We start from the raw sequence: 24,486 nt of genomic DNA, 5'->3' as shown, positions 1-24,486 counted from the left end.
GTTGTGGTGTTGTGGTGTTGTTGTTGGTGGTGTTCTTGTTGTTGTGGTGGTGGTGGTGGACGAGTCGACAACCGGAGTCCGTGTCTGGTCAACGCGGGTGGAGGACTCCACGAGAGACGTCCACGGACTGTGGTCTTCTTCTCATTCTTTCGCAAGGCAGCCGATGTGGATGCAGAGCAAACACCTCACAATGTCACATTCACGTGGTCAAGCCGGCAGGGCACCGCGTCAGGAGCCAAGCGGAGTAGTGAGTGCATCATCATCATCGTCATCATCGTCATCATCGTCATCATCATCATCGTCATCATCGTCATCATCATCATCATCGTCATCATCGTCATCATCATCATCGTCATCATCGTCATCATCGTCGTCGTCTCGTTTTCGTATTTGTGGATCGGGGCATCGCGTCGTTACGAGCTGTGCTTCGGTCTCTGTTCTGGACGACCACAGCCGCACCACCAGACCACTGCAGAGTGTTTAATGTCCCGTCTGTGCAGTCGAATGCGGTTCAGGGTGGACCGCGAGCTTCATGGAAGACCAAACCCAGAGGTCTTCTGCGTTGGGTCTTTCACGGGAACAGTACCCAGAGTAGTAGCGACACAAGATGAGCCAGTGACTGCAGTGAACCGGCGAGTGCTTGGCCACCAGGCAACCTGTGACTGCTCTACATCGCTGCTGCTGTTGCTGCTGTTGCTGTTGTTGCTGCAATAACCAGATGGGGTTGTCAGCAAGTTGACGCGAAGTCACGGCCGCGGCGTGCGTAGCCACGTGGAGTGACAGCGCCGTCTCTCACTCAGCCACGTGGAGTGACAGCGCCGTCTCTCGCTCAGCCACGAAGCACCGACAGCCCCGGTGGGTGCAGCAGCAGCAGCAGCATCAGAAGCAACCGCGCACAGAGCGGACCCTGCCCAGGAGAGCAGAGCGAGACGAACCTCGCGCTGGGTGGAGGGGCACGGGGGTGCGTGGCGCGCCGCGTGTGCCACCCTCACTGCTACTCGGCAATTCGGCACCGTCCACTCGTGGTGTACATGGGGCAATTACAGAGAGGGCTCTTGAAGTTTGACCTTGGGCGAGGAAGGGGGGGACCACACCCTGTCCCCCTCCGCCCCCACCCTCCCTCCCCCCGCCCCTCCCCCCGCCGCAGCTGCTTGGGGCTCGAGCGACAGCGAGCACAGAGGTTCTTGTTCTGAATCTCGGTGGCATCCGCTGCCCAGTTGGTTAACTCGAGGAGGCCATCCTCTGCCCTCCCCCCTACCGCCTGTCTCTCGCCGGACGGGCGGACAGGGGCACAGACGCTCTCTCTCTCTCTCTCGATCGCCTCGCAGCTGCACGGGCCGGCGAGACACGTGGCGCCGTCAGTCACCGAGTCGCCGATCTCCCCCCTCGGTGTTTGTTGTTGCCCTGAGTGCGGACGACGCCAACGCTGCAAGAGCTCCTCTTGGTGCGGCCCCCTACCATCCCCCCTTACCCCCCCTACCCCCCCTACCCCTCCTGGACACCGGCTGCCCGTGCCAGGGCAGGGCCCACTTGGCCGTGCAGGGTTCCATCTCTTGGCGAGATGTTGACTCCTTCGCGGTGTCAGGGCTTCATTCCCGACCCTGACGCCTGTCGCATATTTGCAGTGTGCGTGGATTCTTTCTCCCGGTCCTCCGGGTTTTCCCTCCACATTTAGAAACATGCATTTGGATTATTTAGATTATTTTGCTGCTATAACTTTAACACGCGATAAGCCACTTCGTTTAGCTTCTGAAAAACAATCGATTAACTCAGTGGACCTTACCTGGTAAGATACAACATAGTTGCGTTGTATTTGTTTTTTGTTTCAAGTGATTTGTTTACCTTTACTGTACTTAGCACTCTCATCGTGTTTTGATTTTGATTGTTGTTGTAACGTCCTGACCCGCCCTTACTGGACATCTGTACAAAGAAGAGATTTACAGCTCATCGGATTCCTCCATGATTCTGATTGTCTCTGACGCACGCATCCGTCACATCCACGATAGGGGGGGGGGGAACACGTAACATCTGGGCCAGTCAACCCATGCCGCCTGAGTCCGTCTCGTGACCTCCTCCACACACCTCGCGTTGCCTCGGGGCGGGGGGGGGGGGCGGGGGGTGCACGTCGCCTGGCGCAGGCGGCGGTGATCGCGTGGTGGGTGGAACTACAAGGTGGTGGGTGGAGCTACATCGTGGTGGGTGGAACTACAAGGTGGTGGGTGGAACTACAAGGTGGTGGGTGGAGCTGCATCGTGGTGGGTAGAGCTGCAGCGTGGTGGGTGGAGCTGCATCGTGGTGGGTGGAGCTGCAGCGTGGTGGGTGTCCGCGCGGCGGCGCTCGCCGACCAAGCGCTGGAGAGGAGCGCGCGTTGGGTGATGCACAAAGACAAAGATCCCCCGTGTAGCCTGTGACAGACTGTTGGGGCAAGTGCTGTTAGCGAGCAGCACCTATGAAGGTCGGCACGGCGCACGAGGGGGTGAGTGGCCAACACCACGCCCGTCCGTCTTTGTCTCCCCAGTGGCGATGTTTACACACCGCCCCTGGTACTCATTTTAGGCCGAGTCGACCTAGGGGATGCCCAGGACCTGTTCAGACAATCCTCACTGGTGTTGGTTGTGAGCGGGAATCGAACCGGGGTCTCCAGGTTCGTAGCGCAGCGCGCTAACCGCTGCACTACCGCTGGTTAAAGACACACATTGACTCACACACAAACGAAGACGAAGACCACCCTCCTGTATAGCCTTCACAGACTGTAGGGGCAAGTGCTGTTAGCGAGTAGCACCTATGAAGGCCGACACAGCACACGAGGGCGTGGGTGGCCAGCACCACGCCCGGTCGCCTTTGTCTCCCCAGTGGCGATGTTTACACACCGCACCAGGTACTCATTTGCAGCCGGAGCGACATCAGGACCGGTTCGACTCGGGTCACGAGGTTCGCAGTATGTTTAGGGTCATTGTCGTGCTGCAAGACCCAACTTTCGGCTCGGCTTCAGCTCACGGACGGATGGCCTGACATTCTCCTCTAGAATCTTCTGACACAGTGCAGACTTCATGGTTGTGACGATGATGGCGAGACAGTCCAGGTGTTGAGGCAGCAAAGCAGCCCAAACCATCGCATTCCCACCACCACCACCAGCACCACTACCACCAGCACCACCACCGTCACCACCGCCGCCACCGCCACCACCACCACCACCACCGCCACCACCACCACCACCACCGCCACCACCACCACCGCCACCACCGCCACCACCACCACCACCGCCACCACCACCACCGCCACCACCACCACCACCACCGCCACCACCACCACCACGCTTAGCGGCTGGGATGAGGTTCTTCTGTTTGAGAGCAGTGTTTGGTTTTCGCCAAACATAACGTTCCTCATTGAGGCCAAACAGCTCTTCCTTAGACTCGTCTGTCCAGAGAACATTGTTCCAGAAGTCTCGTGGATCATCGATGCTGCTCTTTTGCGAACTTCAGACGGACAGCAATGTTGGTTTTGGAGAGCGGTGGCTTTCTCCTTGCTATCCTTCCATGAACACCATTCTGGTCAAAGTATTTTTCGGACGGTTGAGTCATGAGCACTGACATTAGCGACGGCGAGAGTGGCCTGCTGATCCTTGAATGATTCTCTGTGGTTCTTTGTGACTTCCTTGATGATTTTCCTGTTTGTTCTTGGAGAGATTTTGGTAGGACGACCGCTCCTGTGTCGAGTGACTATGGCCTTTAAATTTCCCCATTTGTAGAATATCTGGCTGACAGTGGATTGGTGGAGCCCCACATCCTTAGAAATGGTTTTATAACCCTTTCCGGACTGATGAGCATCAATAACTCCTTTTCTGAGGTCCTCAGATATGTATTTGATCATAAGCATGACTTGTCTTCACACGCACCTCGATGTTGAACACCAAACTCCGTTTCTGATCTTTATAGAGGTGGGTCCTCGCAAACTCACCCCTGAAGATCTACCTAATTATGTAAACACCTCATTCTAATTATTAACTTATTTGAGCTTATGGAACCAGGGGTTCACTTACTTTTTCACATACCATGAACCTTAATGACTCATTGTTTGTTAATTCATGCACCATTTTGTTTAAAAAAAACATGGAATTCTTTAATATAAACTCCATGGGATATTTAAGGGTTTGATTCAAGAAGGCTATCATGGTAAAACTCTGTAATGTCCGAAATAATCATTATGGGTTCGCAAACCTTTTCTCGGCACTAGAGCTCTTTTTTCAGAAGCGACCTGGCCACAAATGATAGCCCAACGAAGTGGCTCATCATCATGGTGACATTGATGGCAGCCAAACACTCTAAACGCACGTTTCTAAATGTGGAGGGAAACACCGGAGGACCCGGAGAGAAACCCACGCGACCACGGGGGAAACAGAGACACGCAAACTAGAAAAATATACAGCAGCAGGCGTCAGGGTCGGGATCGCGCCCACGACCTCCTGTATACCAGGCGAGGTAGTTAACATCTCACCACGGAGAGAGAGAGAGACGCAGACTCCAAATATACAGCGGGCGACAGGTCGGGATCGAAACTACAACCTCCTCCATACCAAACATCTCGCCACCGCGGGGCCCTGATAAACACAACTCATCACTAAGTAACTGAAAACATCATAATATAACAACAACAATAAACACCAACGTGTCAGCAGAGCCTCTTTTGAAAACAAAAGACTCCCACGACGACTCAGCAGTGTGGCTCTCCTGGCCAAACAGGTAATGTATTCAAAGTACCTATACAGGTTATACGCCGTGTCGTGCCTGCTAAGGCGACGCTGAGTTGGCGCGGGTGAAGGCGCGCGTCTCAAGTCCTGTGCCCCGGGTCCCCGTGCCCCGGGTCCCCGTGCCCCTGGTTCCCGTACCCCTGGTCCCGTGCTCCCGGTCCCCTTCCCCCGGCCCCCGTGCCCCGGGTCCCCGTGCCCCGGGTCCCGCCCAGACACGCCCGGCGCCGCGCGGCCTCAGCACATCGCGCCATCACGGTACACGAAGCGAACGCTGCAATCACAATATTAATAATAACCTGTCCGCGGCGAGCACGCCAAAAACCCGCCTGCGTAATAGGCGATGGGTGCAGACGAGCGTCTAATTTATTTACTGCCTGCCAACCGTAACCACACACACACACACGCGCACACACACGCACACACACACGCATACACACGCGCACACACACACACGCACACACACGCACACACACACACACACGCGCACACACACGCACACACACGCACGCACACACACGCGCACACACACACACACGCACGCACACACACGCGCACAACACACACACACGCACACACACACACACGCACGCACACACACGCGCACACACACACACACGCGCACACACACGCACACACACGCACGCACACACACGCGCACACACACACACACGCACGCACACACACGCGCACACACACACACACGCACATACACACACACGCACGCACACACACGCGCACGCACACACACACACGCACACACACACACGCACGCGCGCGCGGCCACACAGCGAGGGACACCACCCCCACTCGTTCGCATGCGCCGTATGTTTGTGTGCTGAACTTCTTTCGCGCCGTACGTAGACCAACCGAGGGTTGGTGGTTCGCGCTGGATTGGCGAAGCTGCCGCCGGGGCTTACGAGGTGGCGGGACGGCAAGTGGATCCTGGAGGACGACCTCCTCGCATCCTCACGGGAATCTTCGGTGAAAATGATCCGCGCGAAAACCGTGGCGGTGCGCGCGCCGCGCCGTGTCTGGACGCGTTCATTGATTTATCGCGTTCATTGTCCACGTTGTTCACGCGTGGGTTCATCACCAGGCACGTGTCGTCGTTACCTGCGTGCGGCGTGTGTCGTTTGGCACCCTTGCCGAACAACCTCATGCGTGACCCTGCTGACGGAGCCTTGACAGTCAATTGAGCCTGTCCTGGATAAAGGACGGTGGTGGTTGTGGTGGTGGTTGTGGTGGTTGTGGTGGTGGTTGTGGTGGTTGTGGTGGTGGTTGTTGTGGTGGCGGTTGTGGTTGTGATGGTGGTTATGGTGGTGGTTGTGGTGGTGGTTGTGATGGTGGTTGTGGTGGTTGTGGTGGTGGTGGTTGTGGTGGTGGTGGTTGTGGTGGTGGTGCTCCGCTGCTGCACACGGCTGCTCGTGAGCCGGCGCTGTGGAGGCAGCAGCGAGGGTGGGTGGATCACCGTTCACACACAGAGAGACACAGAGAGAGACACACAGAGAGACACAGAGAGAGACACACAGAAAAACACAGAGAGAGAGAGAGACGCTGCTGGGAGACTCCCTTCCCGTGGGCGTGGAGGAAGTGCCACATCCTGGCTCTGTCAGGAGAAGGCGGTGCAGCAATCACACTAATTTCCACCTGTTCCCATCTGTACGGGGATAGAGTGTTGCCCCCTCGCACCCGGGGCGGGGGGGGGGTTCTCCGGGTGCTCCGGGCTCCTTCCACGTGTGTAACCAGCTCATTTATTGTCAGAAACATTCTCAAAATAATAACCTGACGCAAAACAACATTTCCTGGATATCTTTGAAGTCGTCGTGCGTCCGTTCGTCCACTGTGCCGTGCAGCCAGCGACCCGGGTTGGAATCCTCGCCAGGGACACCTCCAACAGCGATGCCGCTCCGCGCGTTACGCGGTCGTCCTTCCCCCGCACCTCCGATGAGCACGGTTGGCTACGTACGGCGTGAAAGAAGTTCCAACATAGCGCACGTGAATGTATCGACACATCCCTCCCCCCCTCCGCCTTCCACCCAACCCGCCTCGACCAGCGTGCCGCGGGGCAGCGCGGCACCACCACCAACCCCGTCACGTGACACCACCACCAACCCCGTCACGTGACACCACCACCAACCCCGTCCCGTGACACCACCACCAACCCCGTCCCGTGACACCACCACCAACCCCGTCACGTGACACCACCACCAACCCCGTCACGTGACACCACCACCAACCCCGTCACGTGACACCACCTCCAACCCCGTCACGTGACACCACCACCAACCCCGTCACGTGACACCACCACCAACCCCGTCCCGCGTCACCACCACCAACCCCGTCACGTGACACCACCACCACCCCCGTCACGTGACACCACCACCAACCCCGTCACGTGACACCACCTCCAACCCCGTCACGTGACACCACCACCAACCCCGTCACGTGACACCACCACCAACCCCGTCACGTGGCACCACCACCAACCCCGTCACGTGACACCACCACCAACCCCGTCACGTGACACCACCACCAACCCCGTCACGTGACACCACCACCAACCCCGTCACGTGACACCACCTCCAACCCCGTCACGTGACACCACCACCAACCCCGTCACGTGACACCACCACCAACCCCGTCCCGCGTCACCACCACCAACCCCGTCACGTGACACCACCACCAACCCCGTCACGTGACACCACCACCAACCCCGTCTCACAGCACCACCACCAACCCCGTCACGTGACACCACCACCAACCCCGTCACGTGACACCACCACCAACCCCGTCACGTGACACCACCACCAACCCCGTCACGTGACACCACCTCCAACCCCGTCACGTGACACCACCACCAACCCCGTCACGTGACACCACCACCAACCCCGTCCCGCGGCACCACCACCAACCCCGTCACGTGACACCACCACCAACCCCGTCTCACAGCACCACCACCAACCCCGTCACGTGACACCACCACCAACCCCGTCTCACAGCACCACCACCAACCCCGTCACGTGACACCACCACCAACCCCGTCACGTGACACCACCACCAACCCCGTCACGTGACACCACCACCAACCCCGCCCCGCGGCCACATTCACCGCTCCGCGGCACCGCGCAGCGACCCGGGGGGGGGCAGCTTCGGAGCGCACCGACGCTGCTGCTTCGTCTCAGCGCCGTTTTCATCATCACGAGACCCCCCCACCCCCCCACCCCCTGGCCCACAACCCCCACCCCCCACCCCCTGGCCCACACCCTCAGATCCGCAGCGCGGGTCGGGGGGGGCGCGTGGACTCTTTGTTGTCGCTGGGCCCAGGGCGCATGGTTACCGAATCACAAACACCGCGGCGGGCTGCTCTACGGTGGGACGCATTCCAGGCCGTTAGAGCGAGCAGCGCGCACACACACGCACACACACACGCACACACACACGCACAGACACACATACACACACACGCACACACACAGACACACACACGCGCACGCACACACACGCACGTGCACACACGCACACACACGCAGACACACACACGCACACACACGCAGACACACACACGCACACAAAGCGCCGTCGGGGTTTGTTTGGCGTCGTCGTCGCCATGGCGAACGCGCGGATTTCGACGTCGCTGAACCCCGCCCGGATCGGCGATCTGGGGCCCTATCGGCCCATCGCAGCGTCCCCCCACCACAGTCGATCCCCCCCCCCATCTCCCCCACCCCACTCGACCCCCCCCCCATCTCCCCCACCCCACTCGACCCCCCCATCTCCCCCACCCCACTCGACCCCCCCCCATCTCCCCCACCCCACTCGACCCCCCCATCTCCCCCACCCCACCCCCCACATCATCTCGTGGAGGATGACAACAGTGCGTGGCGCCGCACCTTTGGATGCGTTCATTCAGCAGCAACAACAGCAGCGAGGACGCGGCGGAGGGGACGGGATCCCCCCCCCCCCCTGCTCACCCCTCGCTCACCCTCCCCCCCGCTCACCCCCCCCCACTCTCCCCCCGCCCCCCCCACTCACCCCCCGCTCACCCCCCCCCCCCCCCCCGCTCACCCCCCCCGCTCACCCCCCCTCCCGCTCACCCCCCCCCCCCACTCTCCCCCGCCCCCCCCACTCACCCCCCGCTCACCCCCCCCCCCCGCTCACCCCCTCCGCTCACCCCCCCCGCTCACCCCCCCCGCTCACCCCCCCGCTCACCCCCCCCCCGCTCACCCCCCCCCCGCTCACCCCCCGCTCACCTCCCCCCCCCGCTCACCCCCCCGCTCACCCCCCCGCTCACCCCCCGCTCACCCCCCCCCGCTCACCCCCCCCCGCTCACCCCTCGCTCACCCCCCCGCTCACCCCCCCCCGCTCACCCCCCCGCTCACCCCCCGCTCACCCCCCCGCTCACCCCCCGCCCCCCCCCACTCTCTCCTAAACCAACACGGGCTCCCGGCTCGCGCACGCAATCCGACTCCTCTGTCGAGGCCACCGAAGGACGCCAACTTCTAAGGGATTCGTCTAAACGATTGTTATTGTTGTTATTATTGTTGTTGTTATTGTTGTTGTTATTGTCGTTGTTATTGTTGTTATTGTTATTGTTGTTATTGTTGTACGCGTGTTGAAGGAGGTGCGCGCAGGGACAACTCAACACAAAAAGCAGTTCTGAATAAATGTATTTTCAATTTAGTATAGTGGTGTAGTGTATAGCAGTGTGTCATCGTGTAGTGTGTAGCAGTGTAGTGTGTATTGTAGTGTAGCAGTGCAGTGTGTAGTAGTGTAGTGTGTATTGTAGTGTAGTAGTGTAGTGTGTAGTAGTGTAGTGTGTATTGTAGTGTAGTAGTGTAGGGTGTAGTAGTGTAGTGTGTATTGTAGTGTAGTGTGTATTGTAGTGTAGTGTGTATTGTAGTGTAGTGTGTATTGTAGTGTAGTAGTGTAGTGTGTAGTAGTGTAGTGTGTAATGTATTGTAGTGTGTAGTAGTGTAGTGTGTATTGTAGTGTAGTGTGTATTGTAGTGTAGTAGTGTAGTGTGTATTGTAGTGTAGTGTGTATTGTAGTGTAGTGTGTAGTAGTGTAGTGTGTAATGTATTGTAGTGTGTAGTAGTGTAGTGTGTATTGTAGTGTAGTGTTAGTAGTGTATAGTGTAGTGTGTAGTAGTGTAGTGTGTATTGTAGTGTAGTAGTGTAGTGTGTAGTAGTGTAGTGTGTAGTAGTGTAGTGTGTATTGTAGTGTAGTGTGTATTGTAGTGTAGTGTGTATTGTAGTGTAGTGTGTATTGTAGTGTAGTAGTGTAGTGTGTAGTAGTGTAGTGTGTAATGTATTGTAGTGTGTAGTAGTGTAGTGTGTATTGTAGTGTAGTGTGTATTGTAGTGTAGTAGTGTAGTGTGTATTGTAGTGTAGTGTGTATTGTAGTGTAGTGTGTAGTAGTGTAGTGTGTAATGTATTGTAGTGTGTAGTAGTGTAGTGTGTATTGTAGTGTAGTGTGTAGTAGTGTATAGTGTAGTGTGTAGTAGTGTAGTGTGTATTGTAGTGTAGTAGTGTAGTGTGTAGTAGTGTAGTGTGTAATGTATTGTAGTGTGTAGTAGTGTAGTGTGTATTGTAGTGTAGTGTGTAGTAGTGTAGTGTGTAGTAGTGTAGTGTGTATTGTAGTGTAGTGTGTAGTAGTGTAGTGTGTATTTTAGTGTAGCAGTGTAGTGTGTAATGTAGTGTAGTGTGTATTGTAGTGTGTATTGTAGTGTAGTGTGTATTGTAGTGTACGCGTGTTGAACTTCTTTCGCACCGTACGAAGCCAACCGCGCTCATCGCACGTGCGGCTGGAGGACAGCAAACTAAACGAAGCAAAACAGAAAGGGCAGCTCTAAACAGATGAGTTTTCAATCTCGATTTAAAAGGTGCATAGCTCCCGGTAGCTTCCGAATATAGGGAAGATGCGGTGGCCGTCTTTGTTCGACGGTTAACCCCAAAGCCGCTGCGAGGAGGGCCGAGTAGCTTGCGTGTCTGCCGACTGCGGGAGTGGCGAGAGGAGACGGTGACGCCGAGACGTCTCCTCCGCCGTGACGCCGAGACGTCTCCTCCGCCGTCACGTGTCGCGCCCACGACTCTGGGGGCGAGACGCTGACCACCTCGCTTGGTACGCAGAAGATCGTCGGTTCCATTCCGAGCCTGACGCCTGCTGCTGTATATATGGAGTTCGCGTGTCTCTCTGGGCTTCTCTCCGGGGGTCCTCCGGGTTTTCCCCCTCCACATTTAGAAACGTGCGTTTAGAGACTTTAGCTGCCATCAATGTCACCGCGATGATGAGCCACTTCGTTGGGCTATCGTTTGTGGTCAGGTCGCGTCTGAAAAAAAGAGCTCTCGTGCCGAGAAAAAAGGTTCCTCCGGTTTTTGTTTTTTTCCCTCCAACGTTGAAAATCACCATCACCACGCGTTCAGGGAAACATTGGCTGCTGTACATGACCATGTGACGATGTCACGTGGCTGAGCTCTCACTTGTGGCAGCTAGTTCGCTTCCGAAAAAGAGCTCTCCGGCAGCTGAGCGGGAGCCCTTGCCTGTTCAAATAAAAACCAAATTTGAAGTGTGTTTTTGTTTGTTTAAGCGTTCATAGACGTCGCGGGCGAGACGACTGCCAGGTCACGGTGTGGGATTCGCGCCTCGACCCCCCCCCCCCCCCGCAATTTGCCGCGCGCAACGAGGAACGCGCCCTGAGTTGTTTGCTCAAGTTGCCACGACATCGCGGCGTTCCGTGCAGCTGTCCCAGAGCCCCCCCCCCACACAAACCTGACCAACGCAGGCGGGCTCGGCAAGAAACACACACACACTGAATCACACCACCCATACAGACTTGGCAAAGAAACACACACACACACTGAATCACACCACCCATACAGACTTGACAAGAAACACACACACACACTGAATCACACCACCCATGTAGACTTGACAAGAAACACACACACACACTGAATCACACCACCCACACAGACTCAGCAAGAAACACACACACACACTGAATCACACCACCCACACAGACTCGGCAAGAAACACACACACACTGAATCACACCACCCACACAGACTCGGCAAGAAACACACACACTGAATCACACCAGCCACGTGGTCTTGGCAAGAAACACACACACACACACACTGAAACACACCACCCACATGGACTTGACAAGAAACACACACACACACTGAATCACACCACCCATGTAGACTTGACAAGAAACACACACACACACACTGAAACACACCACCCATGTAGACTTGGCAAGAAACACACACACACACTGAATCACACCACCCACACAGACTCAGCAAGAAACACACACACACACTGAATCACACCACCCACACAGACTCGGCAAGAAACACACACTGAATCACACCACCCACACAGACTCGGCAAGAAACACACACACACACTGAATCACACCAGCCACGTGGACTCGGCAAGAAACACACACACACACTGAATCACACCACCCATGTGGACTTGGCAAGAAAAACACACACACACTGAATCACACCACCCACACAGACTCGGCAAGAAACACTCACACACACTGAATCACACCACCCATGTAGACTTGGCAAGAAAAACACACACACACTGAAACACACCACCCATGTAGACTTGACAAGAAACACACACACACACTGAAACAGACCACCCATGTAGACTTGGCAAGAAACACACACACACTGAATCACACCACCCACTTGGACTTGACAAGAAACACACACACACACTGAATCACACCACCCATGCAGACTCGGCAAGAAACACACACACACACTGAATCACACCACCCACACAGACTCGGCAAGAAACACACACTGAATCACACCACCCACACAGACTCGGCAAGAAACACACACACACTGAATCACACCACTCACACAGACTCGGCAAGAAACACACACACACACTGAATCACACCACCCATGTAGACTTGGCAAGAAACACACACACACTGAATCACACCAGCCACGTGGACTTGGCAAGAAACACACACACATTGAATCACACCAGCCATGCAGACTTGGCAAGAAACACACACACACACTGAATCACACCACCCATGCAGACTCAGCAAGAAACACACACACACACTGAATCACACCACCCACACAGACTCGGCAAGAAACACACACACACTGAATCACACCACCCATGTAGACTTGGCAAGAAACACACACACACTGAATTACACCAGCCACGTGGACTTGGCAAGAAACACACATACATTGAATCACACCAGCCATGCAGACTTGGCAAGAAAAACACACACACTGAATCACACCACCCATGTAGACTTGGCAAGAAAAACACACACACACTGAATCACACCACTCACACAGACTCGGCAAGAAACACACACACACTGAATCACACCACCCATGTAGACTTGGCAAGAAACACACACACACTGAATTACACCAGCCACGTGGACTTGGCAAGAAACACACATACATTGAATCACACCAGCCATGCAGACTTGGCAAGAAAAACACACACACTGAATCACACCACCCATGTAGACTTGGCAAGAAAAACACACACACTGAATCACACCACCTACACAGACTCGGCAAGAAAAACACACATACACTGAATCACACCACCCACACAGACTCGGCAAGAAACACACACACACACTGAATCACACCAGCCACGTGGACTTGACAAGAAACACACACACACTGAATCACACCAGCCACGTGGACTTGACAAGAAACACACACACACTGAATCACACCACCAATGTAGACTTGGCAAGAAACACACACACACTGAATCACACCACCCACACAGACTCGGCAAGAAACACACACACACTGAATCACACCAGCCACGTGGTCTTGGCAAGAAACACACACACACTGAATCACACCACCCATGTAGACTTGACAAGAAACACACACACACACTGAATCACACCACCCACACAGACTCGGCAAGAAACACACACACACGGAATCACACCAGCCACGTGGTCTTGGCAAGAAACACACACACACTGAATCACACCATCCATACAGACTTGACAAGAAACACACACACACTGAATCACACCACCCATGTAGACTTGGCAAGACACACACACACACACACTGAATCACACCACCCATGCAGACTTGGCAAGAAACACACACACACTGAATCACACCACCCATGTAGACTTGGCAAAGATACACACACACACTGAATCACACCAGCCACGTGGACTTGGCAAAGATACACACACACACACTGAATCACACCACCCACACAGACTTGGCAAGACACACACACTGAATCACACCACCCACACAGACTCGGCAAGAAACACACACAGAACCACACCTCGCATTATAATATTCCAGTGGTGTATTTAATATCAATGCAATGTCACCAGATACGACCGCGGGTAATTGAAACGGTGTCGCGTTAACGTGAGATCCAAGGAACGCGGCGCATTGTCTGAGCATTGTTCACGCCGCGCACGGCCACGCGGATCACGACTTTGAGATGACAAGGTTGGGATAGAGGATATTGGGGGGGGTCTGAATCGGCCAAGGATCCCGGTCACGGGGTGGAAGGGGTTTCTTTTTTGTCACGTGACCGCGGTGAGAGCTCATTCAAGTGTCGGGGTCACGAACAAATCCAGTGTCATGAAATCAATCCCGCTTCCAGGGCACTGTTCGAATCAACGTCACGTGTCTAACAGTATTTGGCTGCTATAAATGTACACGTGATGATGATGATGAGCCACTTCGTTGAGCTACCAGGTTGCTTCTGAATGTTTTTACGATCTAGCTCAATGGGGCCCTTACCTGGTAAAATAAAAATAATAGTTTATTGCTCGTCTCGTCCCATTCTACAGATGCACTGACCACAGGGCACACTTATGTGGCGGTGACGTCACCACAGCGCTTTGTGCCAGGCTAGGTGCGCTTTGAGGCCACGCGAAATGTCAAAGGCTCGCTGACAGGTCCCGGGACAGACCCAGGTGCCATGAGCTGGCTGACTGAGATGACTGGTAGATTTACCAGCTGTGCCTACCACTGTGCCAACTTGCAGAATTTTAATCGCCCGGCGCTCCGCTCGTTGTTGTGAGCATCGCTCCTCTGCCCTCCGTTGTTGCTGAAGGGCGACTGCCTCCAACTGCCCAGGAGCATCCTTCACAAGCCTCTTCCACCTTCACCACCACCACCACTTCACCATCATCGAAGGGCTCGCTTGCGGGCAGAGGGTCACAAGGACAATGATGCCGCCGGCGTTATGGCACAGAATCAATCACACACACACACACAGACATTCTCTTGCACGCATGCAAACTCGCATGTGCTCTCTTTTACACACGCGCCTGCACACACTTGTCAACTCTCACACGCACCCTGTGATTATCGCTCCTCCTTTCTTACTTCCACACGCGCCAATGCACACACACACACCGACACGCACACACTGACACACACCGCACGCACACACTGATACACACACACACGCGCGCGCACACGGACTCACTGCTCGTCTAATCTTTGCTCTGTCTCTATCTCATTTGGAAACTCGACGACGCCTTATCTCTGCCGGGCATCGTGAGATTCTTTGAATTGTTTGACTTCAGCGAACATGCTCGAAGCTCAACGAACCAATCCGGGTCATTCCGAGCGAGACGCGGAGGTTGCGTTCGGGGCAGATGCCGTGCCGCTCACGGCCCCCACCGTCTCAAAGTGCTCGCTCGTGCAACGGTGGCCAGCAACACCGCCGCTCCTCAACAATGGCGCGCGTGCGTTTCACCCGCGCGCGTGCGTGGCACCCGTGCGCGTGCGTGTCACCCGTGCGCGTGCGTGTCACCCGTGCGCGTGCGTGTCACCCGTGCGCGTGCGTGTCACCCGTGCGCGTGCGTGTCACCCGTGCGCGTGCGTGTCACCCGCGCGCGTGCGTGGCACCCGTGCGCGTGCGTGTCACCCGCGCGCGTGCGTGTCACCCGTGCGCGTGTGTGTCACCCGTGCGCGTGCGTGGCACCCGTGCGCGTGCGTGTCACCCGCGCGCGTGCGTGGCACCCATGCGCGTGCGTGTCACCCGTGCGCGTGCGTGTCACCCGTGCGCGTGCGTGTCACCCGTGCACGCGCGTGGCTGTGGGGGCCCTTGGGAGGGTGAGGTGGGGCGCGGTGAGGTGCATAGTTGGCGCCTGTGGATCGGTATCAGAATCTTTATTTAGACTGGAGGAATCCGATGAGCTATGAAGCTCTTTCTTCACAGCGGTGGGTGTCTGTGAAGGAGCGTAGGGGCATTTAGAGGCGGGGGGGGGGGAGGAGAGCGGGGGCTGGGGGCGCTCCCGCTCACTTGGCCACCTTGTCGCCGTAGGTCCCCACGCCCTTGTAGTTGCCCACGTAGCCCGAGTTCGCCGCGGCGTCGGCGCGACCCGACTTGCCTTTCCCCTTGCCGTCCGCGTCGAAGCGCTCCTTGTGCGAGCCCGTGTACTTGGAGGCGTCCGTGAGCCGATCCACGCCGCCCACCGCCGCCGCTTTCTGCCGGGACAACGCGGGGACCAAAGGGTGGCGCTTAGGGGGGGGAGGGAGGGCGGGGGGGGGTCACGGGGAATCATCGACCCGCGGCCACGAGCCTCTGTCCCTCTCGTTGGTGAGCGCGTGGGATGATCGCACGCCGCTCGCCGTGCGCGACGAGTGCACGCGGGCGTGGGCTCCGACCGTGAGCGGGGGGGGGGGGGGCTGGTGGCGGGGGGGGGGGCAGTGCGGTTTACCGTGACGCCGGTGTTGGCCGGAGCAGCCCCCGCCAGGAGCGCGTGCAGCGCGGACAGCGCCTCCTCGGCGCTCCGCCCCTTGAAGCGCTTGGGCGCGAGCTCGGCGATCGCGGCGTGGAACTCGGTGATGGTGATGGTGCGAGCCGACTTGGCCCTGCGAGCGCGCACCCGGGGGGGGGGGGGGGGTGGGGCACATTTTGTTGAGTCGTCGCGTCACCCGGCACGTGCCGGGGGGCAGTGGATGGGCACGACGTGGAGGCGGTCCCAGGACCCGCGGGCACGGCGGCCGCGTCCCCCTCCACCAGCCACTGCTGGACGAGTTCCTCGCCCTCGTGACCTCCTCGTGTCCCGAACGACCTCGCGGTTATCTCGCCAGCGGCCGCAGCGACCGCTTGGTCACCGCAAACGATGCCAGGACGGAACTGGGAACGCGGTGCGAATCTCTCGTGCAGCACGGGGGGGGGGGGTACAGCACGCGGTGCAGCACGGGGTGATTCAACTCACGAGAGGCGAAGGACCGCTGGAGTTGGTCGACGTGGCGTTTGGGCACAAAAAAAGTTTAAACCTCAAATGAGACCTCAACCCGAGCAGTTGGACAAGCAAAGGACACGATCCCTAGACCGGCAGTGTCAACTCTGCCAGCGTCGTCAACTCCGCTGCCTAGGGAGGCCGTTCGACTTCCCGCTCACAGCCAACATCGGTGACCAATTTCCGAACCCGGTCGTGGCCTCCCCGAGATCGAGTCGTCCACTTCACAAAGGGAGCCCTAAAGATGATCCAAATAACAACCGACCTATCTCAATTTTGTCCCCGTTGATTAAAATGTTTTTTTAATTATTGAACGACCAAATTAGCAGTTTCCTGTCCGACAATAATCTTTTACATCGAAACCAATCTGGGTTCCGAAAAAAATATAGCACCACATCTGCTGCATTAGACTCTCTCAATCACATTTACACAACAACCTGCTTAGTAAACTAAGTTGCCTCCGTTTTTCCAAACACACAGTAGAATGGTTAACAAATGTACCTCTCTTCTCGCACCCAAACTGTCTTCATAGATGGTTGGAGGTAAACAATGTTAAGATCACAAAAGGGGTTCCAAAGGGTTCAATCTTTGGCCAACTCTTGGTTTCTCTTCATGTCAATGACTTGGGCACTGACCTGGATCATTCCAGGGTTAATCTGTTTTCAGATGACACGATATTGATGACTGCTGGCCGCTCTCCGGATGACGTGATTGCTAAGCTCCAGGGTGATTTCAACAAACTACAACATCAGCTAGTTGCTCTTAAACTAGTCCTGAATATCTCCAAAACCAATTGCCTATGCTTCTCACCAGGACTAAAGCAGGAAGTTATTTTCCCCAATTACATTCCTTAAATAATTATCAAATAGAGCAAGTCAAGATCTATAAGTATCTTGGGGTCATTTTTGATTCAAAACTGAATTTTCAAGATCACATTGGTTATATTGGTAAAAAGACAAAAAAAATATGTTTCGACACAAGCATTGCTCGCCCCCTATGTTCCGTTTGGAATTGATAAAAGCTACCATACTTCCTCTACTTGATTACTTTGACATCATATATAAATCAGCCCCCAGTACTGTACTGAAGAAGCTTGACTCAATTAATCACTCGGCCTTAAGATTTGCATTGAACTGCCCATATAGAACCCACCACTGCGATCTTTACATTGGGTCAAACGTAACATCTCTTAATGATCGACGGCTTGTGCAACAGATCTTATTTATTCACGATGTACTTACAAAAAAAATCAGCAGACTACTTGCTGGATCTCCTCGGGTCTTCGCTCATTTACCAGCTTCACATTCCTTATTGCCGTACAAATACTGGATGAAGGGCCTTTGCTGTTGATGCCCCCAGGGTCTGGGAATGCCTTCGCCAATAAACTGCAAATTGGATCACTACCTGTGAGATCTTCACTCAAAACTTCTCTTCAGGAGCTGTACACCCCGAGCTGCCACTGCTATGCAGAGTGGCCTGAAATCAAATGCATCGCTCCGGATGACCGCTGCAAAGTATGATCTTGAGTTTTGATTATAGTGTGCTGATCTTTAAAGATGTATTGAAAAATATTGATACTCCTGCTGATACTCCTGCTGTTATGGAGTGACTCGTGCTGCCAGCTATGGCTGCAAAGATGGGTCGAACATGTTATGTATATTGTTTATTGTAAAATTTGAATCACAGTTCCTATGATCACTGTTACATTGTTTTTAGAGCTTTATTTTGGTGATTTCGAAAACGTTTAGGTTTAGCCAAGTTTGTTTGTTGAAGTACAGAGTTAGCCTGACAACTTTAATCTAAATTGTCTTATGGTTGTTATTGTTTGACTTGCATCCCACTGGGAATTTTGCACACAGCGTTAATATGCGGTGTTCTTTCTGGAAGACGTTGCTGTTTTTTCCTGGATTTTTCTCAAGATGTTCCTTGTTCATGTTGTTGTTTGTTGCGGTTGCACCCGAGTCAAGAGCCGCATGGCTCACATGGCTATACCTAATACATGAACTGAACTGACTCGGCCTTTCACGAGCACCCGGTGCGGTGTGTAAAACACAATCATTTTGGGGAGACAAAGGCGGCCGGACCTGATGCTGCTGGCCACCTACCCCGACCCTCTCGTGCGAGTGTCGTAGCTGTCTCGCCGACGGCACTTGCCGGCTACCGGGACGAGGGGGACGAGTGGGATGGAAACGATGCGAGCGCGAGTCACACAACTTGACTTTGGAGAAGACGATGTCCACGTCCGTGCCCGTCACGCCCTTGCCGTCGATCACCTTGCAGTCCTTGCACAGCTTCGCCCAATTCTTGTTGTTCATCTCCTTGCCGCTCGCCTTCGTGTCGCCGTGCACGGCAAACCTCCTGAACGTCTCCTCGACGGACGCCATGTCCACCCCGTCGGCCATCTCCGCGCGAGCGATCTGCGAGGGAAGAGCGCCATTGAGTCTCCGCGTCTCCCTCGCGACGAGCGGACTTCTCGCTGGACTTTCGCCCTCATCCCACCCCCCCTCCCGTCGTAAATAACGTCCGTGTGTGTGTGTGTCTGGGTGCGTGTCTGTGTGCGTGGGGGAGCGGTAGTGTCGCGGTTAGCGCGCTGCGCTACGAACCCGGCAACCTGGGTTCGATTCCCGCTCACGGCCAACACCAGTGGCGATTATCTAAACCGGTCCTGGGCTTCCCCTAGGTCGACTCAGCCTCAAATGAGTACCTCGCGTGCCATGCCGGCCTTCATAGGTGCTCGCTAACAGCACTTGCCCCAACAGTCTGGTAAGGCTATACGGGAAATCTTTGTCTGTGTGTGTGTACGCGCGGGTGTGTGTGTGTGTGCGGGAGGTGGGGGAGCGGTGGGGGAGCGGTGGCGTAGCGGTTAGCGCGTTGCGATACGAACCCGGCGACCCGAGTTCAATTCGCGCTCACGGACAACGCCAGTGACGATTATCTAAACCGGCCTCCCCTAGGTTGACTCAGCCTCAAATGAGGAGTGGCGATGTGTAAGCATCGACCGATATTGTCTCCCAAGTGTGGTGTGTAAACATCGCCACTAGGGAGACAAAGGCGGCCGGGCATGGTTCTGGCCACCCACCCACTCGCGTGCCATGCCGGCCTTCATAGGTACTTGCGAGCAGCACTTGCCCTAAAAGTCGGGCACGGCTATACGGGGAATTTTTGTGTGTGTGCCGTGGTGGGGAGCGGTGGCGTAGTGGTTAGGGCACTGCGCCACGAACCTCAGCCACCTGAGTTCGACTTCCCGCGCACAGCCAACATCGGTGACCAATTCCCGAAACCGGTCGTGGGCCTCCCCTATAGCCTCCCACAGTCCGCGGAAGGCTATAGGGGACCCCTTTGTCTTTGTGTGCGGTCGCCGCCCCCTTAGCGACATCTCCTTCATTATTGAATCGCCATCCTTTGAAAAATCAAACCCTTATTTTTGAACAGATATACAATTTTCTCTTAAGGCCACACACAGAGCTATCATTGAGGAATATGTTGAGGTTGTTTGCGTTATTGTTATTAATCGTGCACCACTGTCAACGCAACAGCAGCAGCAGCACCACCACTTGTAAATACAGTCCTGTAAATGAACTTTTACAGTACCCCGCCATAAAACACTCAAAAGACAAAGATCCCCCAATATATCCTTAACCAGACTGTTGGGGCAAGTGTTGTAAGCGAGCACCTTCGAAGGCCGGAACGGTACACGAGGGGTGGGTGACCAGCAACTCGCCCGACCGCCTTTGTCTCCCTAGTGGCGATGTTTACACACCGCACCAGGTACTCATTTGAGGCTGAGTCGACATAGGGGAGGAGGCCCAGGACCGGTTCCGTGCGCGAGAATCGAACCCGGAACTGCCAGGTTTATAGCGCAGTGCGCTAACCGCTACACCACCGCTCCCCAACACACACAACACACACCACACACACACAACACACACAACCCACACACAACATACACACAACACACACACCACGCACACACCACACACGCCCACGGCTTCATCCACACGTCTCCGTCTGTTTCCCGTCGCCTGCAGCGCGTGACTGGGAATGTCGTCCTCATCCACCACAGGACGTCTCCATTCGCACGTCTCGCTGGGGGAGCGGGCACGCATACATCCACGAACTCACGTGCAGCAGCAGCAGTGGAGAGGTACCCGCGTGTTCGCAGCAGTCGCAGCAGCAGTAGCAGCAGTAGCAGCAGTCTCCAGGCGCCCACACCTGAGCGGGCCTTTAAATGCGCAGCGCCTCGCGCCCAGGTGCAGCGCGCGGCCCCTCCCGCTGTTGCTGGGCGCCTCCAAGGTAACCAACTACCCCCCCGCGAACCACAGGCTCGCACCCCCCCTCACTCATCCCCACCGCTGTGCCTCTCAGCCTCCCCTATGTAGTTGTATTCCTACCCCCTATCACCGCCCGCTCCGAGCGACGCCGCTCTGCGTCAAGTCAAGGGCGGAGGCGCGCCCCTGCGGGTCGCCGCTCGTTCAATTATAATCACCCGAACCTAGCCCCCCCCTCCACCCCCCACACACCGACATTTATTAATATGTTCCTTGATTTTCCCAAAGTATTTAAAAGTACAAAAACAATTTTCTCCCATCTCTATTCGCTGCGTTGTGGAATCGTCTGTTGTTTGTCGCCGCTGCTGCGCGTGTCTTGTTGGTGACCCGGGTTACTCTCGCGAATGAGACGAATCTCTACGGGCCCCTCGACCCGAGCTATCGACGCTTGGATATTTGCGATGCCTTTGTTGCTGCTCCAAGTGCGGTGCAGGGGACAAGGCCGTGGAGGAGGCTGGCTCCGGTGCAGATCGGTCAGTCACAAAGACAACGCATGCATTATTCGAAAGCATGTTTGTGTGTTTGCATGGTTCTACCCACAAGCATGATGTGTGGTTCATGCAGACTTGACGATGCCTTGCGATGGGGGTGTCTACTTGGTGTAAACCAAGGCCGTAATTATAATATATATTGGGGGGGGGACGCATCCCCCCCATATTCAAATATGATCAAAATGTCCCCCCCAATATATTGCTATAAAAATAATTACTATGCTATGTAAAAAAAGAAATGTTGCTAAACCTTGGCCACAATATCTGGACGTGTCTTCATATAAATCAATGCATAGATTTATGTTCATATGATTGTGGTTATACTTTATTAATACCTAATCTCTGCCATTGCATACAATGGTAAAAAGTAAAAACAGAGCAATGTAATACAATACACTATTAAACATTATTGTAAAACATAAATGAAAAGTCCATCTCATGTGTAAGTGAATTTTTTATATTTAAGGCAGGAAATGAGTTTTCAAATTTAGATATTTTTCTGGGTTGGGACCCCCAGACCCCCTGGAAGATTTGGTCCCCCCCCAATGTTGACTCCATGGCTACGGCCTTGCTGTAAACATCTTAACACCTCCTGTGCAATATTGCCAGAAAGGGCAGGGTGAAAGTCTCTCATCGTTTTAGCATCATTTTGATTACGGCAATAAATGCCCCATGGAGACTCGTCTCGGTCTCTCCTTGGTAAACAAAACTACCTTTGACTTGCTCGCTCTCCAACACCAGTGCCAAGTGCCCCCCCCCCCCCCCCCCACGACCGCGAGTCTCTCTGCAGCTTGCTGAGGCCAGGCCGCCGCACGCGTCGCCCTGGCAGGCCGTGCCCCCCACGCAGAGCCCACAGGGGCCTCAAGGCGCTCGCTCGGCAGCGCCAAGAGTCAATGAGATTTACACCGCCATCCTCACCACCGCAGCAGCAGCAGGAGCAGCAGCAGGAGCAGCAGCAGGAGCAGCAGCAGCAGGAGCAGCAGCAGCAGGAGCAGCAGGAGCAGCAGCAGCAGCAGCAGCAGCAGGAGCAGGAGCAGCAGCAGCAGCAGGAGCAGGAGCAGGAGCAGCAGGAGCAGCAGGAGCAGCAGCAGCAGGAGCAGCAGCAGGAGCAGCAGCAGCAGGAGCAGCAGCAGCAGGAGCAGCAGGAGCAGCAGCAGCAGCAGGAGCAGGAGCAGCAGCAGCAGCAGGAGCAGGAGCAACAGCAGCAGGAGCAGCAGCAGGAGCAGCAGCAGCAGCAGGAGCAGCAGCACCAGCAGGAGCAGCAGCAGGAGTAGGAGCAGCGGCAGCAGGAGCAGCGGCAGCAGCGGCAGCAGCAGCAGCGGACTTCCGCGGCAATGCAGACGATATTTCAGTTGAGTTGCAGTCCAGGTATTAACAAGGCCCCATGTTCAATGCGCGCCACGCGCCCATGTTTATGTTCATGTCGGTAACAGGCAGAACCGTCCTTATAGTAACGGTGAATCTGGGCGGCAGCCCCGGGCCCCGCGATTTTTTGTGGGGGGGGGGGGGGGGGGGGGGTGGCGCGCCTCGACGTCACGGTGTAGGTATGAAGGCGTCGGGGGGCCCACGCTGTGGGGGTTTGCCCCGGGCCCCGCACCCCCCGCTAAGGACGGTTCTGGTGCCAGCTGACGAGATCGCACAGGTCTGCCGAGTCTGCCCTTCAGACGACATTACTGCCTTGCCCAAGCTTGTGTGTGCACTGTATGTCGAACTTGTTTCGCACATCCGTAAGCCAACCGTGCGAATCGGGGGAAAAATCGGCAGGATTTGGTGTACTTTATCAACTTGTACTCATGCACTTTATTTTTAGTCACTTGCACGCAATTCCTATCATCTGCACTCGCGTATCGCTCGTTGTGATAAAGAGCTTCATAGCTCATCGGATTCGTCCAGGATAAATAAAGACCCTGATTCTGCCCGTTTTTGTAAACACAAAGATCCCCCGGGTAGCCCTAACAGACTGTCGGGGCAAGTGTTTTTAGCGATTAGCGCCTGTCAAGGCCGACACGGGCACACGAGGGGATGGGTGGCCAACACCACGCCCGGCCGCCTTTGTCTCCCCAATGCTGATGTTTATACACCGATGATAATAGGGGTTTCCCCTTTCATCTGGCAACACAACAGGTGTTAAGATGTTAAAAAACGAAACTGAAACCTTTTACAAGGAATCATGTCTACATTATAACCACAATGCTTGTGGTTAGAATGCAAACAAAAATAATCATCTGATAATATATGCATTGACTTTGAAACGGATTGGTCCACACCAGAGACAGCTTTCTTACACCGCACCAGGTATTCATTTCAGACTGAGTCGACCTAGGGGAGGCCCAGGATGGGGTTTAGATATTAGTCACAAAAGCTGGCTGAGAGTGGGAAATCGAACTGTGGTCGACGGGTTTGCTTCGTGGCGCAGTGCGCTAACCACAACGCCACCGCCCCCCATGCAACGACCGTGTTCACACACGCGCACTGCCCTCGGCTAGACGCACCTACCCTGGCACCGTGCACAGCCCGAACCCTTGAACGCGAAGCGTCTTCCCCTCTGATGAGACCGCCGCCGCCTCCCGCGGTGCCCGTCCGCACTAAAACTCTCGCTTCCCTAGCAACGGGGCGACCAACACAGGCGCCGAGAGCAGGTTTATGGTC

At 55.4% G+C, this 24,486-nt stretch overlaps 1 protein-coding gene across 2 annotated transcripts; it reads right to left on the bottom strand.

The window, feature by feature from the left end:
- Positions 1-15,740: 15,740 nt before the first annotated feature.
- On the bottom strand, positions 15,741-24,465 carry LOC133340284 (tubulin polymerization-promoting protein family member 3-like). 2 transcript variants are annotated; one of them, XM_061548387.1, is made up of 4 exons: positions 24,334-24,465; positions 19,233-19,435; positions 16,491-16,644; positions 15,741-16,257 (listed from the first exon to the last, which is right to left on the bottom strand). In XM_061548387.1, the coding sequence occupies exons 2-4, from the start codon at positions 19,418-19,420 to the stop codon at positions 16,069-16,071; spliced, it is 531 nt and encodes a 176-aa protein (XP_061404371.1). In that variant the 5' UTR covers positions 19,421-19,435; positions 24,334-24,465; the 3' UTR covers positions 15,741-16,068. The 2 variants fall into 2 exon arrangements, with proteins under 2 accessions (XP_061404371.1, XP_061404370.1); XM_061548386.1 differs by lacking the exon at positions 24,334-24,465 and adding an exon at positions 21,141-21,302 and having other exon boundaries at positions 15,745-16,257.
- Positions 24,466-24,486: the final 21 nt, after the last annotated feature.

Source organism: Lethenteron reissneri, chromosome 9, assembly GCF_015708825.2.
Source record: "Lethenteron reissneri isolate LAM-NWPU_2019-01 chromosome 9, ASM1570882v1, whole genome shotgun sequence".
Lineage (NCBI taxonomy): Eukaryota > Metazoa > Chordata > Hyperoartia > Petromyzontiformes > Petromyzontidae > Lethenteron > Lethenteron reissneri.
The sequence above is the reverse complement of the archived record's forward strand: the minus strand, read 5'-3'. Positions and strand labels throughout refer to the sequence as shown.